The sequence below is a fragment of the Mobula birostris genome, chromosome 2, assembly GCF_030028105.1.
Source record: "Mobula birostris isolate sMobBir1 chromosome 2, sMobBir1.hap1, whole genome shotgun sequence".
Classification (NCBI taxonomy): Eukaryota; Metazoa; Chordata; class Chondrichthyes; order Myliobatiformes; family Myliobatidae; genus Mobula; species Mobula birostris.
In genome coordinates, this window is record NC_092371.1 from 92,890,950 (window position 1) to 92,912,176 (window position 21,227).

Sequence of the window (21,227 nt, forward strand, 5' to 3'; positions counted from 1 at the left end):
CATAAGGCATGCTCCCCATACCAGGCAACATCCTTGTAAATCTCCTCTGTACCCTTTCTATGGTTTCCACACCCTTTCTGTAGTGAGGTGACCAGAACTGAGTACAGTACTCCAAGTGGGGTCTGATCGGGGTTCTATATAGCTGCAGCATTACCTCTCGGCTCCTAAACTCAGTCTCACAATTGATGAAGGCCAATGCACCATATGCCTTCTTAACCACAGAGTCAACCTGCGCAGCAGCCTTGAGTGTCCTATGGACTCGGACCCCAATGTTCCACTGATCCTCCACAGTGCCAGGAGTCTTACTATATTCTGCTATATTCTGCCAAAGATCCAAAGTGTAGGCCCTCACTTTGCCCACATTAAAGTGTGCTTAACACAGCCTCATCCATTTGCTGACAATCTTTGTGATTTGATGCTTCTGCTTACCTGACTCCCAGTGCGTCACTGGTAAACGTGGGTGTAAACCACCTGTCTGCCATCCACGGTGATGAACAGTCCACAATCTTCATGACAAGTTTATGCCCTGTCTGTTTGTGTATTTATTACATGGAAACATACAGTGACGTTGCCATTTAACCAACATTCCCAAGGGTGTGCCAGGGATACAGACACAGGTGTGACCACACATTCTGGCACCAACATAGCATGCCTGCCATGCTTGGTAGAACAACATAGAATACAACAAGCAACAAAACAAGCCCCATTCCTCCCTCCCATCCCTGCACATACACTCTCTTCTCATCCCCAAGAAAGGCCAACGTCTTCAGCCTTCGACTCGCAGTGGACTCTGACTTTGGAGGCTTTGGGTCATCAGCTTCCCCAGCAGATGCATCCATATTTACCGCTTAGACAAAATTCTTGCTTTCAAATAGCCGGCATCTTTTAGCTTACAATGTATTATAAGGGATCATCACCTTTACCTTCTGGAAGCTCTCAGACTTTCTTAGGAGGTGACAGGCGCAGAGGGTATTGGTAATCCATTGATGAGGCAGCCTAGGTGGGAAAACCCAGAGATATAAAAGCAAAATGCTGGAGGAACTCGGCAGCTCAGGCAGCATTCCAGGAGGGAAAATTAAAGTAAATTTCTAGGCAAGGTGGATGTTGAAGGCAGAGTTGATGAAATTGGCGAGTTTAGTGTGGGTGTATGAAGCAGCACCAATGTAGCCATTGATATAGCGCACAAAGAATTAGTGTATGCTTGCAACATGAACTCTTCCACGTATTCAGTGAAAAGGCAGGCATATCTAGAGCCCATGTGGGTGCACACAGCTACACCTTGGGTTTGTGGAAAGTGGGAAGAGCTGAAAGAGATTATTGAGGGGGAGGATCAGATAGAGGAGGGTGGCGGTGGAAGGGAAGTGGTTTGGTCTTATCTAGAAAGAAGCGGAGCACTTTAAGGCCTTGATGAGTGAATGGAATGTAGAGGGACTAGACATCCATAGTGAAAATGAAGCAGTCAGAGCGGGGGACCTTCAAGTGATTGAAGACATCAAGACCATGTGCAGTGTCTCAGATGTAGGTGGGAAGGGAATGATCCAAGGGGAACAAAATGTTCTCAAGATATACGTACAAGGGTTTATTGAGCCAGAAGCACTGGGCCTACCCAGACTGTCAGGTTGGTGGATCTTGGATAAGAGGTAGAAACCATCAGTGCAGGGTGAGAGAACTGGGATTTAACCTGAGTAATTTCAAATTTTTCAGTTGTTGTCTGAAAACTCTGGTCATTTTACTACCTTGGATATGATTTATTCTTTACAAATCCACAGTGGAGACCAGTTCTAATCAGCTGTAGAGTTCCTGTTGTGTAGTCCTTAATCATGGATTCTAGAAACTTCTCTGCAAGTTAAATGCTATAAACTTTACTTTTCTCAGTATTGGAAGTGATATGCACAACTTTTCAATCTAAAGAAATGGTTTCAAGTCCAACATTGGAGTTGCTCCATATGCAGTCTTCCAGTGTTCTCCTTGACCTATTGTAACCTTTGGGAGGGAAAGCATCACGCCCTGTAGATATGTCCACCATTTGTCTTCATCAGTTCTGTTTGCATTAACTTTGGAAGGACCCTGACCCTGCTCAAAACACGCACAATGTTGGAGGAACTCTGCAGGTGAGACAGCATCTATGGAAAGCAATAAACAGCTTAACATTTTGGACCAACATCCTTTATCAGGACTGAAGGGGGTGGGGTGTACAGGAGCCAGAATAAGATGGGGAGGAGAGTGAGGAGTTTAAGCTGGCAAGTGAGACCAAATGACAGGGAAGGATGGGTAGATGGGGGGTGGGGGAGAGGTAATGTGAGAAGCTGGGAGGTGATGGGTGAAAGTGGACCGTGGAATAAAGGGAAGGAGATGGAGAAACTGGAGGTAGGTCATGTAGTGAGGGTGGAGAAGAGAAGGGGTGAGAGAGTTGCCAGAATGAGAGAAAAATGTAAAAATTGTTGGCAGTGGAGGTGATGGGGGAGTGGTTACCAGAAGTTAGAAAAATCAATGTTCCTGCCATCATGCTGGAGACTATCCAGATAGAATATAAAGTGTTGCTCCTCCAACCTGAGTTTGGCCTCATTGTGGCAGAGCAGCCCATGGACGGATATGTCGCTTATGGTAATTGGATGGCCACTGGGAGATTCTGGCTGTTGTGGTGGACTCTTGCCAGCTTGAACTCCTTCCCCTCCCACCCCCTCAACCTTATGATTCTGGCTTCTGCCCACTTCCTGTCTGACCTTGGTCTGAAATGTTGACTGTTTATTCATTTACATTTTGTATATTTTGTGTGTGTATATGTATGTATGTCTGTGTGTGTGTGTGTATATAATAATATTTTCCGTTGGTCAGTTCCCTGTCCATACTGCTGCTGAAAATCCATGTACACAACATTGACAGCACTCTCTTCATCAACCTTCTCTGACCTCATCAGGGTAAAAGAAACATCAGTCAATCATTTTGCCTTCTACAAATTGTGCCAGTTCTTTAGTAAAGTAGAATTTCTACTTCTGGGCTCATCAGATTCAAATTGAGCCTGTGTAAGGCTTTTAAAATTCAAATTGGGTATTCAATAGCAGATCACCAAATATGAAGCTAGTGCAGTTACTCGTGTGTTTAGAAAATCAAAATAAAATATCGCTTGTTTTTGCGTGGGTAACTTTATGTCGTTTGATTTACAATTGTGAATTTATCATAAAAAAATATTTGATAAATACTTGTAGGTGATTGACCGTGTTTACAGTTTACCAGATTAAAATATGGATACCAAACAAAAGCTGAACTACTTGGTATGTGTGAGAATTATTGTGGGGGAGGGGTGGGGTCTGTGAGAATGTTCATCACCAATTTTTTTTAACATTACTCTTCCGTCATTGAAGGGTCCCACTGAAGGCGGAGATCCCTCAGGTCCACGGCCAGCCCTGTGTACACCCAGCTGGCTTGAGTGGTGAGTATCTTTTTGTAGGTTATAATAGTCCATCTGCAATACATAGCTTGATCACAACTTGGTTTCATGCATTAAACCTCTATGAATGTAAGGGCAGGTAGCTGGGATATTGGCATCCTCAACGTGATAAACAGGAACAATAAAGGACGCTTGAATATCACACCCAACTGGTATGGTGTAGACATCCACCAAAGTGGAGTTTTGCAAATTTGCTGTTGCCTTTGTATTTTTGTTCGGTTGCCTCAGATCCCGCAGTATGGAAGGGAAATTCTCCCACTGCTTCAGACATTCGGTGATGGAGCGTTTGCCAGTGTCATTAGACAAAAAAGTTCTCCATGAAGCAGTTATCACATTGATTGCAGAGTGTGAGATCCCACTCGCCTTGCGTGAGCACAAGCCAAATTCTGAAAACTGGCAACGCAGGTACAGAGGAGCCTCGCTCCTTCATACTCCATTACTACAGACTGGATGGGCTGCAGGACTGCTCTTCGAACCTGAACTTGGCTGTTCAGGTAGGGGTAGGAAATCGCTTCCATTGAACTGCCCATCGAGATATGCTATCCAAATATTTTCCCTATTGCTTTGCAAGTATTTCTTTCTAGTTCTTGTTTCAAGGCCAGTTTTTACTGCATCCTTAGATGCTGTCTAGCTATTCACTAATGTCCAACAAGAGAAAATCTGCAGATGATGAAAATCCGAGCAACACACACATAACGCTGGAGGAACTCAGCAGGCCAGGCAGCATCTCTAGAAAAGTGTACAGTCGAGGTTTCAGGTCGAAACCCTTCGGCAGGACTGGAGAAAGAAAGCTGAGTAGATTTAAAAGGTGGGGGGAGGGGAGGGGAGAGAGAAACACAAGGTGATAGGTGGAAACTGGAGGGGGAGGGATGAAGTAAAATGCTGAGCGGTTGATTGGTGAAAGAGACAGTAGGCTGTGGAAGAAAGAAAAGGGGGAGGTGCACCAGAGGGGGGCAATGAGCGGGCAAGGAGATAAGGTGAGAGAGGGAGAAGGGGATGGGAAATGGTTTAGGAGAGGAGGGGTGGGGGGCATTACCAGGAGTTTGAGAAATCAATGTTCATTCCGTCAGGCTGGGGGCTAGCCAAACAGAATATAAGGTGGTGTTCCTCCAACCTAATCGTAGCCTCATCACAACAGTGGAGGAGGCCATGGCTTGACATGTTGGAATAGGAAGTGGAATTAAAATGGGTGGCCACTGGGAGATCCTGCTATATTTTGACAGATGGAGTGTAGGTGCTGGGCGAAGCATTCTCCCAATCTGCGTCGGGTCTCACCAATATACAGGAGGCCACACCAGGAGCACCGAACACAGTATTTGACCCCAACAGACTCTCAGGTGAAGTGTCGCCTCACCTGGAAGGACTGCTTGGGGCCCTGACTGGTAGTGAGGGAAAAGGTGTAGGGGCAGGTGTAGCACTTGTTCCACTTGCAAGGATAAGTGCCAGGACGGAGATCAGTGGGGAGGGATAAATGGACAAGGAAGTGTTGATAGTGGAGGAAAACACCATTCCCTTTTATCACTTCCTTGGACTCTGCCGTATTTGCTCTCAGGGTGAGGTTTTTCATTCTACAGCGAATGAGATGTCCTCCGTTTTTAAAGAAAAGGGCTTCAATGTTGCCCTCAACTGCATCTCTTCCATTTCACACATGTCTGCTCTTGCTCCAACCTCCCACCACCCTACCAGGGATAGGGTTCCTCTTCTCCTCACCTACCACCCCACCAGCCTCCTTGTCCAGCACATAATCCTCAAAAACTTCCACCATCTCCAAAGGAATCCCACACACAAGTGCATCTTTCCCTTCCCCTCCCCCCACATACTACTTTCCACAGGGATCGCTCCCTACGCGACTCCCTTGTCCATTTGTCCCTCCTCACTGATCTCCCTCCTGGCACATAGCCTTACAAGCAGAACAAGTGCTACACCTGCCCTTGCAACTCATCCCTCACTACCATTCACAGCCCTAAATAGTCTTTCCAGGTGAAGTGAGACCCGATATAGACTGGGAGACCACTTCCCCGAGTACCTATGCTTCATCCGCCAGAAAAAGTGGGATCTCCCAGTGGCCACACATTTTAATTCCACTTCCCATTCCGATATGTCAATCCATGGCCTCCTCCACTGTCGTGATGAGGCCACTCAGGTTGGAGGAACAACACTTGTATTCAGTTTGGATAGGCTCAAACCTGATGACATGAACATCGATTTCTTAAACTTCTAGTACTGTCCCTGCACCCCTCTCCTTCACCATTTCCCATCCCTTTTTCCCCCTCTCACCTTATCTCCTTGCCTGCTCATCACCTTCCTCTGGTGCTCCTCCCCCCTTTTTTTTTCTCTTGCATGGCCTTCTGTCCCATTCACCAATCAACTTCCCAGCTCTTTACTTCATCCCTCACCCTCCAGGTTTCATCTGCCACCTTGTGTTTCTCCCTCCTTGACCCCCACCTTTTAAATCTACTCCTCAGCTTTTTTTCCTCCAGTCCTGATGAAGGATTTTGGCCTGAAACGTTGACTGTACTCTTCTCCATAGATGCTGCCTGGCCTGCTGAGTTGTACAGTCATTAATATTTTCTTTTTCCACTCGTTTGTATGCAATTGAAAAAAGCACGAAAAAGATCCTGCTCTTGCCTCTGTGAAGCTGCACCAGGATCTGTCACCCCTCAGCTGCCTCAACCCTGCCGCTCGCCACTTTATACCGACTATCACCCCTCTGTCCTCTCAATTCTGATGCATGGTGTAGCCTGGAACATCAACTAGCCTCTGCCTCCACAGATTCCAGCAGCTTGTGTGTTGATCCAATTTCCAGTACCCACACTCACTTGTGCTATCGGAGTTCTACGTGCCATTGCAGTTCTAAGCAGAGGCTTCAATTTCAAGCTGAAGGCAGGATTCACAGAGGAACTGCTACATTGAATTGAGGTGCTGCAGGTCTTCGCAGAACAATAAGAGCTGTCCCCAATCTTACTCTGGGTTTTTTGTATTTCTCACAAAATAGGCCATTTGGCCCATTGAGTTATTACTGGCTCTCAGAACAATCCCCTTCCCCAAATTATTTTCAGGTAACCTGTTCTGTCACTCTCAACACCTCCACACCACACTACTTTGCACCAACCCTCCCCCCCCCTCCAATTTCCCCCTTCAGTCACTTGTATTGGGGGCAATTCAGCCATCAGCTTGACTTTGGGATGTGGGAGGAAACCAGGACACTTAGAGTCGGTGGGGGGAGGAACCCATGGAATCACAGTAAGAACATGCAAGCTCCACGCAGACAGCACCCGAGGTTAGGGTCAAATTTGGGTTACAGGAGCTGTACTAACCACTACAACAGTTAAATAAACTTCACATCAGCCCATCATAATTGACTAGGATAAAGGCAGGTATAACAAGAATCCATTTCTAGCATATTTCCGAATGCTTGGTGAGCTAATGTTAATTGTCTGTCCTGTGACAGGTGAAGATGACTCAAATCGTAGAACAGCCCCACCCATTGATGAGAGCCAGCGAGGTGTGATGGACTCCTACAAGGGAAGAGCCCCAACCACTGATGTTCACCGTGAAACACAGTGCAGCTCCCCACTGTGCAGTGCTGAGCACTTGTTCACACCATTGGCCAAGGAAGTGTGTACAGAAAATGGGACAAGCAGTGATACGTCAGAAAGAAATATCTGTCCCAAGATCCCACAATGTGAAGCTCAAGCAATGCATGTTGGGGTAGAGAAGGCCAGGAGGGTAGTTGGAAAAGGCAACAGTAGAGGGGGGAATCTTAAAAAGGTAGTCATACCATTTCCTTCAGTTGCAGCCTCTGAGAAATGTCGAGGAATTGGTTCAGTTCACAAAGTGCCTTTAAAGGGTATAGCGACCAGTGATGTGCCTGACTGGGTGTCTTCAGTTCCCAAAGCAACCAACGACTTGCCCACAGGAAACAATGGAACTGGAGTGCTGACGTGTCATGGAACTCTGACACAGAATGGGCTGCCTTCAGGTAAAGCCCCTGTTGAGATGTCTGTGGAGGGTGAGGCAACCGGTGACCTTCTTGCAGAGTGGAGGTTGCCCAGCAAGCTGTTGGAAGGTGAGACAGCTAGCCATCATGTGGGAAAGGATCAGCCGACTGACCGATCAGTAGGTGCTGCAGGGGACGAGGCTACAGCAGCACCATCAGGAATTGCAGCGACCATTAGTGCAGTTGAGGATGCATTGATTAAGACGCCTTCAGAAGTTAAAGGGGGTAAAGTAACCTTGGCCACAGCAAGTGAAGATGTGTGTGTCAGTGAAATATCAGCTGGGAATCAGCGAGTTCCTGACATGCTTGCAGGAGAAGAGACAACCTTTGGACTTTCAACACAAGATGAGCTGGTTGTACCCACAATCACAATGCTCACTCACTTCGCTCCAGAAAATACTATCAAACCGGTACCCTCAGAAGTTGCAGCAGCTGGATTTCTCATTCCCAAGAGTACCGTGGCAAAGGTCTCTCCAGAGGTATCTGTGGGTGTGATTGCAGAGAGTGAAAGTTCGGTGACCAATGTCCTATTTGGGAAGAGTCAGCTGACTGATGTGTCTCCCACTCCCATAGCCATAATGAAGACTGCTACCCCAGTTGAGCTGACTGCAGGAGTGCTTTATGGTCTGGTGGCTGACGGGGAACTAGTGGAGCCCGAGTTGGCTGACATACCTACAGATGTCACTGGCTTTGCCACGGAGATTTATACTGAAAGCGATCAAGCTGTGGAAGGAAGTGTGTTGGTGGACGAAGCACTCGGAGGTTGCCTGCAGCCCGGGGGTGTGCACGAAGCAACTGAAGCCACGTTTAGATTTGAAGGAGTCGGGTATGAGGCATTTGCAGACGACGAGTTAGTAGATATACCTACAGATGTAATCAGTGATGTGACAGAAAAGGAAGCAGACTACAAGGTTCAGCCCCTAGGCATGACAACAGCCAGCGGGGAGATGCTGGGGAACAGATATTTTCCACTATTCCCAGATTCAATAGCCAACAACATCTTGGGATCAACTAAAGCTACAAGCTCCAGGGATGTGTCTTCAGTGAATGAATTCTCTAAGCTTTCACTGGAGTCTTCAGCACGTCAAGAGGATGAAAATGCCTGTGTAGAGGGTGTGGTGAGTTGTAGCCTCACTGAAGAGAAGCCACTGTACGATATGGTCGATGTGGAAAGTGAGCATATGGCAACAGAGCAACCATTCAGAAAGGGGTTTAAGGGTAGAGTGGAGACCCAGATGTCGCGGGAAATCTCCAGTGTTCCAACCTCCCAAGGCAAGGAGTGTGAAAGGTCAGCCTCAAAAGAACAAAATGTCTGTGCCCATAGTGGCCGTGATGAAGCTGACGACCAGCGAGCTGCTGAGCTGGAGTTCGTTCCACGGCCCGTTTCAAGCACAGCGCAGACACTGTGGATGGAACTGGAGGCAGCTAGTGTACCCAACAGGTGTGATCAGCAGGCCATCGAAGGGAAGACTGAGCTCGGTGAACCCAGACCAGTGCTGGTGAGCGACTCTGCAGCCCTCCCTTCTGCAATGCGGGAGGTATTCGGGTGTAGAAACAAGAAGAAGGGATTTGTCAGGCTAAAGCGGAGGAAGTTAAACAGCCCAGTGCTTTTCTCAAATTGTACTCCCAGTGTGTCCACTTTGGGGAAGTTCTGTCTGAGCAGGACTCCAGCAGTCGTGCAGAATTGCAGGGGAGAGGCTAACTGCATCAGTGCTGATTTGTACCACAGGGTCCAACATGTGGAAGAAATAAAACCAAAGAATCTGTCTCTCCTACCACTTAATGACTTAGCACCTCATAAGCTCGGCAAAAAGCTCCTGCTGGTGGAACACTTGGCGGCAATTGCCAGTGGCTTGTGTGCGTTCCCCAGCTGTACAGAAATACAGCAGGAGTTCACCGCGTCATCCAAGCTCATGTCAGTGGGTGTATACGGAAGACTTCAAACAAAAAGAATTAAGGAATTACAGTTTTGTTTTGGTCAACAGGCAAACTCCTGGGGTGTTCTTTGTCACCTGACCCCGAGGAAAGATCAGTCCCTCCATGCTGGTGTTTGTAGGAGAGCTCAGTCCTGGCTTCCCTCCAGACACTGTAAGCAGTCACTGCACTTCAGCTGTCCTGTTCTTTCTAACCTCGACCTGTTTTTGCTGCTTTCTTTCATCAGTGATGGCGCAAGAGCTGATCGGCACTGTGTGTCTGAAAGGACGAATTTATCAATTATTCCTCAATACTGGAGCCAGGACTGGCGGACACTTTCCCAGTGTCCACCCCGTTGTGGCCAGAGCCTCTGGCCGCCTGCTTCGCTGGTCAGGGCGGGGAGGTGCTGCTGTGCATGTTCCCGATTTGGCCTGCACACCGTTCTAGCACTTTTGTCTCCAACTTGCTACAGATTATGGACAAGGCAGCGCCATTTTGGAAGGCTGTCAAGTGCCCACCGACCACTTTTGACTTTGTTTGAAGAGGGTGTAAAGAGACTCATTCCCCTGATTCCTTTGAACAAACCAGTTTGGCTGCCGTCCTGTAATGTGGCTGGATTGTTGTCGTGCAGTCAGCACATTCCATCTACCTGCACATCGACGTCCAACGTCAGTCCTTCAGACAGCTGGAGGCATGGTCGCCTGGCAAATCGGCCCAGGTTAGTGTGGCATGTTTTGTAATCCACCGGGGACAACAGCGGGCAAACACTGATTTATTGAATCGGCAGAGATGGAATTGGTTTACTGTTGTCACATGTAGTGAGGTAGAGTGGAAATCTTGTTCATCCAGATCAGATCATTACACAGTGCATCAAGGTAAAACAATAACAATGCAGAATAAAGTGTAACAGTTATAGCGAGAGTACAATGCAGGTACACAGTAAGGTGCAAGATTAAAGCGAGTTAGGTTGTGAGGAAACCGTATAACAATATAATAAACCATATAACATTGAGGTAGAAGCTGTCCTTGAGGCTGGTGTTAAGTGATTTTAGGCTTCTGTACCTTCTGCCTGATGAGAGAGGAGAGAACATCCAGGGTGGTAAGTGTTTGTCTGTACTTCTCAATGCCTTTGTAAAGCAGCCAGAACAATCAGGGTCCATGGAGAGGAAGCTGGTTTCTGTGATGTGCTCAGCGGTGTCCACAACTCTCTACAGTTTGCTGTGGTCATGTGCAGAGCAGTAACGACACCAGGCTGTAGTGCATCCAGGTAGGATGCTTTCTATGGGAGCAGCGCTGTGCTTCCAGCTCCCTTGGTCCAGTAGATCAGATTAGTTCTTGCCCTTCAGGCATTATTTTCTCTTGGACCAGCTGTGCCCATGCTGGCCATGTTTACACAGTGTTTATAGGATTGATGCAGAAAGGGATTTGGTTGGCACGTGGAAGTAGAATGAAAGAATGTGGGAGTTTGAGAGGGTGCAGAGGAGATCTACCAGGATGCTGCCTGGATTAGAGAACATGTCTACAAGGATAAGTTGAGTGAGCGAGGGCTTTTCTTTTTGGAGTGAAGGAGGATGAGAGGTGAATTGATAGAGGTGTACAAGGTAATAAGAGACATAGATTTTTTTTCCTGGAGGGGGTAGAATGACTATTAAAATGGTGCCTAATTTGAAGGTGATTGGAGGAACATATAGGGGGATGCCAGAAGTTTTTTGTACAGAGTATTGGGTGTATAGAACATCCTGCCACAGGTGCTGGTAGAGGCAGATGCATTAGTGACATTTAAGAAACTCCTAGATAAGCACGTTGGCACGTGGCCAAGTGGTTAAGGCATCGGTCTAGTGATCTGAAGGTGAGGCAGTGTGTTGTGTCCTTGAGCAAGGCACTTAACCACACATTGCTCTGTGAAGACACTGGTGCCAAGTTGTATCGGCCCTAGTGCCCTTCCCTTAGACAACATCGGTGGCATGGAGGGGGGGAGACTTGGAGCATGGGCAGCTGCCGGTCTTCCACACAACCTTACCCAGGCCTGCACCCTGGAAACCTTCCAAGGCGCAAATCCATGGTCTCAGGAGACTAACGGATACCTATATTATTAGATAAGCACATGGATGATGGAAACATGAAGGGCTATGTAGGTGGAAGGGGTTAGATTGATCATGGAGCAGGTTAAAAGGCTGGCACAATACTGTGCTTCGAAGGGGCTGTGGTGTCAGAACATTTTCCCGTTTTCTTCCTATCATCTGTTAGCCTATGTGTGAGTGTTTGTGAGCTTGTCCCCTATTCAAAGAGCCGGATTATTGTATTACTGAAGTAATTCCCCCCCCCCATAAATGGAGTGAAGTGGTTATTTCGGTTAACCCTGGTAATCAATGTTTGAAGTATATTTAAAGTACTCCAGAACAAGTCACTACGGAGTTTTATGGCAGGAAGTGGCAAGGAATGGATCATACATTGGAAACAGCAAGTGCTTGCTTTGTTTAGACCTTTTGGTTCTTGTATTGGAAGATTCCCAGTGCCGCTTCGGGTAAAGTTAAGTCCTTTCTGACTACAGTGATCCATTACAGACAGTCTTGAATGTTTCAGATGAGTCTGTTCTGGATGCAGTGGTATGTTTAATAATCTGTGTCTGTTCATTCAGTTCCCTCCCGCCCTGTTTGCTTACTGGGAACACAGCCAGTTTGACTGAAGCAAAGTCACTGCGACTTCAATTGGCAAATAAGAGAAGGCAAGTATCAGAACTGTCCTCGTGGACAATTAAAGGATAATGCTCTTTGATAAGAGAAAACGTTGGCTATAAATGTGGGTGCAGGCTAGGGGGTTGCTGCAGACTCCTCCATCTTCTCTCTTCCCTCTAGTTAGTGATTTGCTAGCAGGTCCTGTGTTCCGAGGCGGTCTTCGTCAGCAGGAGTAATTCCTTCCTCTTTAAAAATTGTGCTGGTTTTAACACTCGGGCTCATTGAAACAAGAGAGGGCTTTCTCTGTAGTGACAGATTGGATTCTTGCCCTGAATAACTGCCACCTAATCCTCCATTCCTGAAATAAATGTAGATTGTTTAACACTGATAGCTTCACCTAATGCTACAAAATTCTTGAGTAGTGGTGTGTGACCTCTGTCTCCAGGAATGAGTCCAGGCCTTCATAAATCAAAGTACAGAAGTTGGGATGTTTCGTTGAAGTTGTACACAATGTTGGTGAGGCGAAGTTCAGAGCATTGTGTGCAGTTCTGGTCAACTACCAACAGAAAAAATATCAATAGAATTGGAAGAGTACGGAGAAAATTTACAAAGGTGTTGCTGCGATGAGGGCCTGAATTATAGGGAAAGATTGAATAGCTTTGAACTTTATTTTCTGGAGCACAGGAGACTGAGGGGAGGTTTGATCGAAGGATGAAAATTATGAGGGGTATAGATAGGATAAATGCACGCAGGCTTTTTCCACCGAGTTTGGGTGAGACTAGAACTAGAGGTCATGGGTTAAGGGTGAAATGTGAAATATTTAAGGGGAGCCTGAGTGAACTTCACTGTGTTGAGGGTGTGGAATGATCTGTCTGTGGAAGTGATGGATGCAGGCTCAATTTCAAATTTTAAGAGAAGTTTGGATAAGTACATGGAGGGATATGGTCCAGGTGCAGGTTGATGGGAGGAGGAAGAATGGGCTAGATGGGCTGAAGGACCTGTTTCTGTGCTGCATAATACTCTAACACGACAGGTTCATCTTGTGCAGGGCGGTGTGAGGCTGTAACACTGTGATAGGGAACCCAGCACAAGGCCACTGTGATTCCTTAGGAGCATGTTGGATTTGGTGGCACACCTTCCCTGTTAGGCTTGATCACAAGGCAGGGCACCAGAAGGCTAATGATGTCTTGAGTAAGCAAGTTTTTGTGCAGGTGGGGCATAGTAGAGTGTTTGCTGGGGATCTATTAGTGGTATATAACTTTTGGTGTATTTTATTTGAGGATTTGGCATCGAAGGGGGAAATAATCTTTGCCCTTTTCCCCTCAGTCGTCTTCAGCACCTGAGCTTATCCTGCATCCTTGAGCCCGTGTTGGCTTTGCCAGATGCACCTACCTCATCTGCAGAATGCACTGTTGCCGAAAGCACCTTCCCCACCGCCTCATCCCCCATTCCCAGCATCACCTACATGGAAACTCAACTGCACGCAGAGCAAAAAGAGGCAAGTACAACTCATCCTGTAACGTGATCATGTATCTGTTACCACAGAGGAGGGTGAATTACACGCAGAAGAGAGACTAGGGGAAATCTTTGTGCACAAACAATACTTTTGCACAGTGCTGTACTTGTCAACGTAGAGTGGAGAGCGAGTTTTGAAATCTGGTGGGAATAGAGGATGTTGGGAATGGCAAGGGTGGAGTGCCACAGGAGGGGTGTGGGGCAGGTGGCAGAGAAATGCCAGGGCAGGGGTGATGCGGGTGCAGACACACCCAGCCCTAAGACATGGTCATATTTTTTGCAAGCAACATTGGATATCAATTTTTTTTCCAAAAGTATTGCTCCCTCAGAATTTTTCTGTTTATGATATCCAACGAAGCTGAAGCTGAACACAAATATAATTTCAGACTACTTGTATCGCACAGGAATTTAGAGAAACAAGAAATTAATTGAATATAATGCATTTAGTTGTCTAATGGTGCTGAAGCTTTTCCTGTAGAATTTGCTGGTACATCTGCTGATCCAGGTTTATGTTCTTTAAATAGGGCAGGGCCTCTCATACCCACACCTGATTGTCATCCCATTGATTGAAACATCTGACTCTAATTTCCCTTTTAAATCATCCGATTATCCTAGAGGTTCACATACTTTTATTCCCAACAAATACTTTATGTATTTTATGTACTTACTTTAGAAATTACCCAGGGTTACCCAAGGCCCTCTATTTTTCCAAGTTCCATGTACCTATCCAGGAGTCTCTTAAAAGACCCTATCATATCCGTCTCTACCACTGTTGCTGGCAGCCCATTCCACGCACTCACCACTCTCTGCGTTTTTAAAAAAAAACCAACAACAACAACTTATCCCTGACATGTTCTGTGTACCTACCTCCAAGCACCTTAAAACTGTGCCCTCTCGTGTTAGCCATTTCGGCCCTGGGAAAAAGCCTCTGACTATCCACATGATCAATGCCTCTCATCATCTTATACACCTCTATCAGGTAACCTCTCATCCTCCACTGCTGCAAGGAGAAAAGGCCAAGTTCACTCAACCTGTTTTGATAAGGCATGCTTCCCAATCCAGGCAACATCCTTGTAAATCTCTGCACCCTTTCTATAGTTTCCACATCCTTCCTGTAGTGAGGCGACCAGAACTGAGCACAGTACTCCAAGTAGGATCTGACCAGGGTCCTACATAGTTGCAACATTACCTCCAGGCTCCTAAATTCAATTCCACAATTGATGAAGGCCAATACACTGTATGCAAAGATCATTTCCAGAGGCTCAGCAATCTCCTCCCTCGCCTCCCACAGTAGCCTGGTGTACATCTCATCCGGTCCCAGAAACTTGTCCAATTTGATGCTTTCCAAAAGCTTCAGCATATCCTCAAGCTTTTCAATCTGCTGTAAGTTATCCCTACAATCGCCAAGATCCTTTTTTTTTAGTGAATACTGAAGCAAAGTATTCATTAAGTATCTCTGCTATCTCCTCTGGTTCCACACTTTTCCACTGTCACACTTGATTGGTCCTATTATCTCACATCTTATCCTCTTGATGTTCACATATTTGTAGAGTGCCTTTCCAAGTTCCTCTCTGATAACTTCATATTTCCCTTTACTCCAACTAAACACTTCCCTAACTTGTCTGTTGCGATCCCTCTCCAACGCTATGGTAAAGGAGATAGAATTGTGATCTCTCTCTCAATGAACAGGTATATTTTTTGTGTTATTTATTTAATTAGGTTCTCTTTATCTAGTTTTAGGACTTGCATGAAGATCTGATCATATTTTAGGTCATAATTATGCAGAAATAGTGAATTCTACAGGGTTCACGAACTTCCTAGCACCACTGCAATCAGAATAATAGACAAACACAATCTGCCTAAACTAATAACACACAAACACTTGTGCTTCTCATCAATACAGAGTACACCATTTAAACAATCACAGTCTCGATTCAAAAATAGAATGTGAACCTCTGGGGCACTGGCTTCTACAAAAGCTATTTGGAGTTTGGTGTTCCAATCAATGAGATGAGATTGGAGGTGGGGGTTGTAGAGGTGCCTTACCCTCTTTTTAAAAAAAAAAGACACACAGAGTCAGGTTACTGGCAGAGCTTGCTCTTCTCAAGGAAGATCTGTTTGTGTGCACCATGTCTCAATCAAAACAACTTTCAGAACCTTAGAAGAATTGTAAAGATGCATGAAGCTGAAAAAGGCTACAAAAACATTTCTAAAGACCTGAATGTTTATCAGTCCAAAGTAAGAGAAATTGTCTACAAATAGAAGAAATTCAGTACTGTTGCTAGTACTCCCTAGGAGTGAGCGTCCTGCAAAGATCACGCCAAGAGCACAATCTGCAATGCTGAAGGAGGTGAAAAAGAACCTAAGGGTAACAGCAAATGACTCTAGAACTTGCTAAAGTCTCTGTTCGTGTGTCCACTATAAGAAAAGCACTGAACAAGAACACTGCTCATGGGAGGGCATTGTGGAAGAAACCACTGCTCTCCAAAAAGAAACATTGCTGCATGTCTCAAGTGTGCAAAAGACCACCTGGATGTTCTACAACGCCTCTGGGGCAATGTTATGTGGGCAGATGAGACAGAAGTTGAACTTTTTGGCAGAAATGCACACTGCTATGTTTGAAGGGAAAAGGGCACTGCACACCAACACCAAAATCTCACCCCACCTGTGAACCATGGTGGAAGCAACATCATGGTTTGAGGTTGCTTTGCTGCCTCAGGGCCTGAACAACTTGAGGGAACAATGAATTCAAAATTGTATCAAGACATTTTACAGAAGAATGTCAGGGTAGTATTCCATTGCCTGAAGCTTAATAGAAGTTGGATGATGCAACAAGACAGTGATCTGAAATACAAGAGTCAACGACAGAATGGTTTTAAAAGAAGAAAATTCGTGTTTTGGAATGGCCAAGTCAGAGTCCAGACCTTAACCCAATTGATTGCATGACCTGAAGAGGGCTGTTCGTGCCTGCTATCACAGAAATACTGATGAACTGAAATAGTTTTGTGTGGAGGAATGGTCTAAAATTCCTCTTCGCCGTTGTGCATGTCTGCTCAGCAGCTACAGGAAATGTTTGGTGTTATTGCTGCTAAAGGCGGTTCTGCCAGTTATTAAATATAAGGGTTCACATACTTTTTCCAGCCTGGACTGTGAATGATTAAACAATGTGTTCAGTAAAGACATGAAAAGTACAATTGTCTGTGTGTTACTAGTTTAGGCAGGTTGTGTTTGTCTATTATTGTGACTTAGATGAAGATCAGAGCATATTTTATGAGTAACTAATGCAGAAAGCCAGGTAATTGCAGAGTTCACAAACTTTTTCTTGCAACTGTATACGTGCCTAAGATTTTTGCACAGTACTGTACCTGAAGTTTTGAAAGAGATTGGAGTTTTAAGCAAAGATACATTCATCCCTCATGTTCAATATAACCTCAAGTGAACTATACTCAGTTTGATTTGCCAGATCGTTGATCCGTTCCCATGGCAGAGGATCACAGTGAGCATTAGAAAGGCTTAGTGGTTTAAGGGCATGTCACCAGAATGGTCAAGCAGGATAATATTGTTCATGCTGGAAGCCAAGTGTATTATGTAATCTGGTTGTGTTGAATGGTGCTGGCTGTGGTGTAATGTCTCTGTGACAAGTTGTCCATCTGTCCTCCCTCAGTATCAGAGTGAACACATATCACTAGTCCATCAGTGACCAGTATTGAGCTCAGGCCGGTCTCCAACTAGAATGGGTCTAGGCCCTGTGTACTGGGAACCCCAGCTGCAAGGTTTCTGGTGATGATTCACCGGGACACAGTGCTGGGGTTAACAAACATAGAACACTACAGCACAGTACAGTACAGGCCATTTAGTCGCTATGTTATGCCAACCTTTTAATCTACTCTAAGATCTAACCCTTTGATAACCCCTCCATTGTTCTATCATCCATGTGTCTAATAATGTAAACATTCCTAATGCATCTGCCTCTACCACCACCCCTGGCAGGGCATTCCACACACCCATCACTCTGTAAATAAATAAATTTACCTACCTTTGGTATACCCTCCTATACTTTCCTCCAATCACATTAAAATTATGCCCCCCTCTGTAACTTACTAACACACTCTTCCACTTCCTCAACCAAGTCATTTATAAAAATCACAACGAGCTGCTATCCCGGAGTAGATCTCTGCAGAGCACTCACTGGTCACTGACCTCCGGACAGAATACTCTCCATCTACTTACCACCCTCTGCTTTCTATGGGGAATCCAGATCTGAATCCACACAACACACACAAAATGCTGGAGGAGCTCAGCAAGCCAGGCAGCATCTAGGGAAAAAGTGCAGTCAATGTTTTGGGCCAAAACCCTTCGGCAAGACTAGAATCCACACAGCCATGTTTCCCTGGATCCCATGCCTCCTGACTTTGTGAATGAGCCTACTGTGGGGAACCATGTCAAATGCCTTACTAAAATCCTGTCCTGGAGTTGGGGGGGGCTACCCCCATGTGCGTGCATGTGTGTGTGTGGGAGGAAAAGGACTTGTTTTGCTATTGTTATTCTGCTGAGCATCGTTGGCGTCAGAATGTGTGGCAACACCTAGCGGCTTTCTCCCTGCACATCCTTGGGTTGTTAATGTAAACGAAGCATTTCACTGTATGTTTTGATGTACCTGTGAAAATAACTTGAATGTTAAAAACCTGAAAATGACCTGTCTCGCCTCCTTTCCTCAGCACCCTGCATCCACCAACAAAGCTGTCAGCAAGTCGAAGGAATCTCTGAGGAAGGTCTCTCAAATTCGAATTCGGAAAACCATTCCAAAGCAGGACACAAACCTGACACCCATGGGGTTGCCCAAACCCAAGCGGTTTGTATGATAGAAACATAGAAAACCTACAGCACAATCAAAGCCCTTCGGCCCACAATGCTGTGCCAAACATGTACTTAGAAATTATGTAAGGTTACCCATAGCCCTCTATTTTCTAAGCTCCAGGTACCTATCCAGGAGTCTCTTAAAAGACCCTATTGTATCCGCCTCCACCACTGTCTACACACTCACCACTCTCTGCGTTTAACAAACAAACAAACTTGCCCCTGACATCTCCTCGGTACCTACTTCCAAGCACCTTAAAACTGTGCCCTCTCGTGTTCGCCATTTCAGCCCTGGAGAAAAGCCTCTGACTATCCATACAATCAATGCCTCTCATCATCTTATACACCTCTATCAGGTCACCTCTCATCCTCCGTTGCTCCAAGGAAAAGACAGTAGACAATAGGTGCAGGAGTAGGCCATTCAGCCCTACCATTCACTGGTAGCACCGCACCGCCATTCACTGTGATCATGGCTGATCATCCACAATCAGAATCCATTTCCTGCCTTATCCCCATAACCTTTGATTCCGCTATCTTTAAGAGCTCTATCCATCTCTTCCTTGAAAACATCCAGAGATTTGGCCTCCACAGAAGGCCAAAAGAGGCCAAGTTCACTCAACCTATTCTCATTAGGCATGCTTCCCAATCCAGGCAACATTCTTGGAAATCTCCTCTGCACCCTTTCTATGGTTTCCACATCCTTCCTGTAGTGAGGCGACCAGAACTGAGCACAGTACTCCACGTGGGGTCTGACCAGGGTCCTATATAGCTGTAAATTACCTCTTAGCTCTTAAACTCAAGCCCATGGTTGATGAAGGCCAATGCACTGTATGCCGCCTTAACCACAGAGTCAACCTGCGCAGCAGCCTCGAGTGTTCTATGGACGACTCGGATCGTAAGATCCCTCTGATCCTCCACTCTGCCAGGAGTCTTACCATTAATACTATATTCTGCCATCATATTTAACCTACCAATATGAACCACCTCACACTTATCTGGGTTGAACTCCAACTACCACTTCTCAGCCCAGTTTTGCATCCTATCGATGACCCACTGTAACCTCTGACAACCCTCCACACTATCCACAACAACCCTAACCTTTGTGTCTTCAGCAGATTTATTAACCCATCCCTCCACTTCCTCATCTAGGTCATTTATAACAATCACGAAGGGAAGGGGTCCCAGAGCAGATCCGTGAGGCACACCACTGGTCACCGACCTCCATGCAGAATATGACCCGTCTACAACCACTTCTGTGGTCAAGCCAGTTCTAGATCCACAAAGCATTGTGCCCTTGGATCCCATGCCTCCTTACTTTCTCAATAAGCCTTGCATGGGATACCTTATCAAATGCCTTGCTAAAATCCATATAAACTACATCTACTGCTCTACCTTCATCAATGTGTTTAGTCACATCCTCAAAAAATACAATCAGGCTCGTAAGCCACCATCTGCCTTTGACAAAGCCATGCTGACTATTCCTTATCATATTATGACTCTTCAAATGTTCATAAATCCTGCCTCTCAGGATCTTCTGCTTCAACTTACCAACCACTGAAGTAAGACTCACTGGTTTATAATTCCCTGGGCTACCTCTACTCCCTTTCTTCAATAAGGGAACAACATCTGCAATCCTCCGGAACCTCTCCTGTCCCCATTGATGATGCAAAGATCATTGCCAGAGGTTCAGCAATCTCCTCCCTTGCCTCCCACAGTAGCCTGGGGTACATCCCGTCCGGTCCCAGAGATTTATCCAACTTGATGCTTTGCAAAAGCTCTGGCACATCCTCTTTCTTAATGTCTATATGCTCAAGCTTTTCAATCCACTGTCAGTCATCCCTACAGTCACCAAGATCCTTTTCTATAGTGAATACCGAAGAAAAGTATTCATTAAGTACCACTGCTATCTCCTCCGGTTCCATACACACTTTTCCATTGTCTCACTTGATGGTTCCCATTCTCTTTCATCTTTTCTTCTTGCTCTTCACATACTTGTAGAATGTCTTGGGGTTTTCCTTAATCCTGCTCGCCAAGGTCTTCTCATGGCCCCTTCTGGCTCTCCTAATTTCATTCTTAAGCTCCTTCTGCTAGCCTTATAATCTTCTAGATCTCTGTCATTACTTAGTTTTTTGAACCTTTTGTAAGCTTTTCTTTACTTCCTGACTTGATTTTCAACAGCCTTTGTAAACCACAGTTCCTGTACTCTACCATCATTTCCCTGTCTCATTGGAACGTACCTATGCAGAACGCCATGCAAATATCCCCTGAACATTTGCCACATTTCTGCTGTACATTTCCCTGAGAACATCTCTTCCAAGTTCCTGCCTGATAGCCTCATATTTCCCCTTAACTCCGATTAAACGCTTTCCTAACTTGTCTGTTCTTATCCCTCTCCAACGCTATGGTAAAGGAGATAGAGTTGTGATCACTATCTCCAAAATGCTCTCCCACTGAGAGACCTGACACCTGACCAGGTTCATTTCCCAATACCAGATCAAGTGCAGCCTCTCCTCTTATAGGTTTATCTACATCTTGTGTCAGGAAACCTTCCTGAACACACCTAACAAACTCCACCCCATCTAAACCCCTTGCTCTAGGGAGATGCCAATCAATATTTGGGAAATTAAAATCTCCCACCATGACAACCCTGTTATTATTACACCTTTCCAGAATCTGTCTTTCTGTCTGCTCCTCGATGACCTGTTACTATTGGGTGGTCTATGTAAAAAAACACCCAGTAGAGTTATTGACCCCTTCCTGTTCCTAACTTCCACCCACAGAGACTCAGTAGACAATCCCTCCATGACTTCCTCCTTTT

General features: G+C 45.7%; 1 protein-coding gene across 1 annotated transcript in view; it reads left to right on the top strand.

The window, feature by feature from the left end:
* LOC140188638 (uncharacterized) overlaps nt 1–21,227 on the top strand; it is a 46,361-nt gene that overhangs the window by 19,274 nt on the left and 5,860 nt on the right. Inside the window, exons 4-8 of the mRNA XM_072245103.1 lie at nt 3,363–3,430; nt 6,900–10,080; nt 12,001–12,087; nt 13,364–13,535; nt 18,271–18,404. Of these exons, the coding sequence (XP_072101204.1) occupies nt 3,363–3,430; nt 6,900–10,080; nt 12,001–12,087; nt 13,364–13,535; nt 18,271–18,404 (3,642 nt within the window). The remainder of the gene's footprint in view (nt 1–3,362; nt 3,431–6,899; nt 10,081–12,000; nt 12,088–13,363; nt 13,536–18,270; nt 18,405–21,227) is intronic.